The sequence below is a fragment of the Etheostoma spectabile genome, chromosome 12 (genome assembly GCF_008692095.1).
Source record: "Etheostoma spectabile isolate EspeVRDwgs_2016 chromosome 12, UIUC_Espe_1.0, whole genome shotgun sequence".
Lineage (NCBI taxonomy): Eukaryota > Metazoa > Chordata > Actinopteri > Perciformes > Percidae > Etheostoma > Etheostoma spectabile.
Genome location: NC_045744.1, coordinates 248555 through 252136, shown reverse-complemented (window position 1 = coordinate 252136; position 3582 = coordinate 248555). Strand labels below are relative to the sequence as shown.

General features: G+C 40.4%; 1 protein-coding gene across 1 annotated transcript in view; it reads right to left on the bottom strand.

Moving 5' to 3' along the window:
• Nucleotides 1-3582, bottom strand: part of LOC116699375 (receptor-type tyrosine-protein phosphatase N2) — a gene marked incomplete at its 3' end in the record, with an annotated part of 318251 nt that overhangs the window by 280253 nt on the left and 34416 nt on the right. Inside the window, 3 exon segments of the mRNA XM_032531918.1 lie at nucleotides 1410-1441; nucleotides 2004-2294; nucleotides 2982-3360. Of these exon segments, the coding sequence (XP_032387809.1) occupies nucleotides 1410-1441; nucleotides 2004-2294; nucleotides 2982-3360 (702 nt within the window).

Here is a 3582-nt window from a genome sequence, read left to right as displayed (position 1 = left end):
AATTATTGCTCGATCACGCAAATTTGATCGTGGTAAGTCAAAATCAGGATTGTGGTTAAAATTCGATTCATCAATTTTGATTTTTTAAAGTCTCAACACACCTACCCCCACAGTTGTTTTAGAAGAAGAAGATGAAGAAGAAGAAGAAGAAGACATGTCTGGTGAAATTCACATTTTCACTCTGTTGGTTCAGTTTTTACACACGTTACACACAGGCCTGAAATACACACACATGCTCAGCACCTATACATAATGAATAATGAAATAATAATAATAAGGAAAAGACGTCAGAGTGAGGGGGCTGACATTGGACACGCCCCGCAAGCAGTTGGGGGTTCTTTGCCTTGCTCACGGGCACCTTGGCAGTGCCCAGAAGGTGAACTTGCACTTCTGCAGCTAACAGACCGTACTTTGGTCGGGACAGTGACTTGAACCTCACAAGTGCCTTCTAGCCTGGAGGAGGGCTGATGATTTGGATGTAGCTGGAGAAACCAGGATGGATGCAATCAGGTGTTTGATCGGGCTGTATACAGCATACAAAAGCTTTTTGATATGGCTACAAGACAGTGAAATGACAAATGTAAAACAGGTCTTAAATCTAATATGGTACATTAATAATGTCATGTGAAAATATAAGATGTTGTCAAAAGTATGTGAACAGTGTTGAAATGTACAAAGTTAGATAAACTCTAACATACTTCTTACGCAGTTCCTAATGATTTGATTCAGAACTCTTTGCTCTAATAAAGGGATACTGAATGCTACAGCATTCAATATTGTAGACAATAGTGTGCTTCAGGTTTGTGTTTGTCTATTTCCTGTTTCAACTTGACGATGCTCCTATGTTTAAAGCCAGCTCCATAAATAAATCATTTTCCAAGTTTGGTGTGAAGAAACTCAACTGGCCTGCAGAGAGATCTGACCTCAACCCCATCCAACACCTGTGGGATGCACTGGATTACCAACTGCAAGCCAGACCTGGTCACCCTTCACCCTGCAGCCAGGTTCAACAACTGGATGAAAGACTGAAACCATATCTTGCACTGCACTGTAACCACCATCATGTGTATTCTCTCTCTATTCTCTCTAGTATTCTCTTGTCTGTTTCATTCTATCTTTAGATCATTTATGTTCCTTTTTATATTTCTCTTTTGAATCCTAAATGTATCTTTTAATATTGCACTTTGAGTTGTCCTTGTCGTTGCTTTAGGATGTTTACACATTCTGGGATTCATTTACCTTAAATTAGCAGTAATATTAATAGTAGTGGTATTAGTATACCTCTTTTTTAAGTTGTTTTCAAAACTGCAGGCTTCATTTTCTTCAAATGCAGAATTATACATAATTGCTTATGTTAGCATTCCCTTTAACATTTAAGGTTTTTTTCTTACCACAAACTGAATGCTTACCTTGTCCTTCACAGTATGCTCCTGTTTATCCTCTGTTGGGAGAAAGAGAGTACATGGAATCACACATTTCTGTGAAAAAACAAACTTTGAAACCACACTGCGTTAGGCTTCATGAAAATGTTCACAAAGAGCTTTCCAAATTTCAAGACTTTTTCAAGTCATTATGTTTTATAATTGACTGATATGAATTTGCTCCTGTGGTCATTTTCCACAGTAACACTGAAACATCATCAGATAATCTGCATACATACTGTATGTTTGCAGGTTTTTAAACCTAGGCCATCTAAGCCATAATAGTTTTCAGTCATTTTAAAGCTATTTGTTGAGCACTTTTAACTGTAGTGGACACATTTTCAGTCTGAGTGGTCTCGGTGGACCCTGAACCATTAAAACTGGCTGTGTTCAAACTGATCTCAACAGGCTGCCTATTTAGTTTCACATTGCTTTTAATGCTGCACTTTTGCTGCAAGCTGTTTAAGAGCTCCTTTGTGTCTTTAATCCTACCTACATAATTATGTACAATAGACTTGCTTTCCAGGTTTTGCTCAACGCTTTAACAGAGTAAAAACACAAAATGAATCACTACAAAATCACCTTGAAGTGCTGCCGGGACTATGGGAGTGCTCTCATGGGGTTTTAGTGTTGGAGTGTTTTCTAGCAACTTTTCCTCTTCCTCATCCCTGGAAGCATCCTCCTCTTCTTCCTCCTTCAGGTCTCTCGGTCCAGGTCTGGCATGGATCAGGCTGTTAAGTCCCTGGTCCTGGTCAACCACTTGCAGAGCATCAGCTATTAGGCTGGACAGTTGGCCCAAATCCTGCACCGTCAGGCCATCCACATCCACGTGGTGCCTGCCAACGCTCTTCAAAACGTTCTTGATGAACCTCTCTGGAGGAGACACAGAGGTAAGAGGACAGCGAGTCAGACACACAGGGCACTGCAAATGCAGTTTTTACTGACACTTTGTTCCAAAGGAATCTGTCACTGCAGCTTTAAACGCTCAGAAATGTTTACATTTTAGCATAGGCTCAAGAACAGTAAATTGTCAAATTCTTATGTTTATGTTTTCCATCATGCAGAAGAGATGTTTCTCCAATTCAAACATGGACGGGGGCTTACAAAGCATTTTGGCATACATTCTTTTCTGTTCTCCACAATGCTTGCATTTTTACCATCAAATAAAACGTGATATACATCCCACAGACAGTTATCATATAAATTCCTAAAACCTTTTGTTTCTTTTCATACCTTTGTATCATATTTTTTTGTGTGAAATTCTGTTACTTAAGACTTAAAGGTTACAAAGTGACTGGACACTCCTCTTATTTTCAAAAAGTATAAACTTAAAGTCCTCTTTAAACTCAAACTATCAGTCACATAACACAGAATGATATCATTGTGACCAAATCAAGATCATAAACTACAGTTTAATAAATACCACAGCTAATTCAAAAGCATCAATAGGTTAAACAGATGAGTGTTTGTGTGTGCAAGTGAATGCCACGTCCTGCCTGAACTAAAGCGTCATTATCTTCTGATGCTGAAATTTTTCATAGTGCACTTTAAAACACGTACCATCCACAGAAGTCAGAGGGTCTTTGACTGAAGCCCCCTGTGTTCTTCCCAACTTTAGAAGCCTGGATTTTGAGCTCTCTTTTTTGAGTCCAGAGTTTTCTATCACATTGGCGTAGAAGGGCCTCTGGTGGGGCAAGGGGGCCTCCTGCTCCCCGGGGCTCACCCCGCCACTGTACGGGGACAGATGCCGAGAGAGATACTGCCTCAGGGCGCCCAGGAGAAGGTCACCCTCAGCCTGCTTGGTGAGGAGCTGGTCAGCTGGAGGTCTCGGCTTCTGCAGAGGTAAGAAAGATAAAAAAGGAGAAAAGCTGGAGGGAGATGACTTCTGAGCCGGAATCTGGGCCTTGGAGCGATAGGAGTCCGTAGGGAAAAGGTTACCCTGCAAGAAACAAGAACGGCATATATAATCTCACAGAGTTCATTTAGAAAAGCACTGTGTATCCATATACATAACTGTGTGGTTATTTTAAAGAATTATTATGTTCTGATCCATGTGATCTGATGCCTTGTTGACATTAATGATGGCCAAGGGTTTAATTCTCTATCGCTCTAGATTGAGATAGATTGTGTGTGTGTGTGTGTGTGTGTGTGTGTGTGTGTG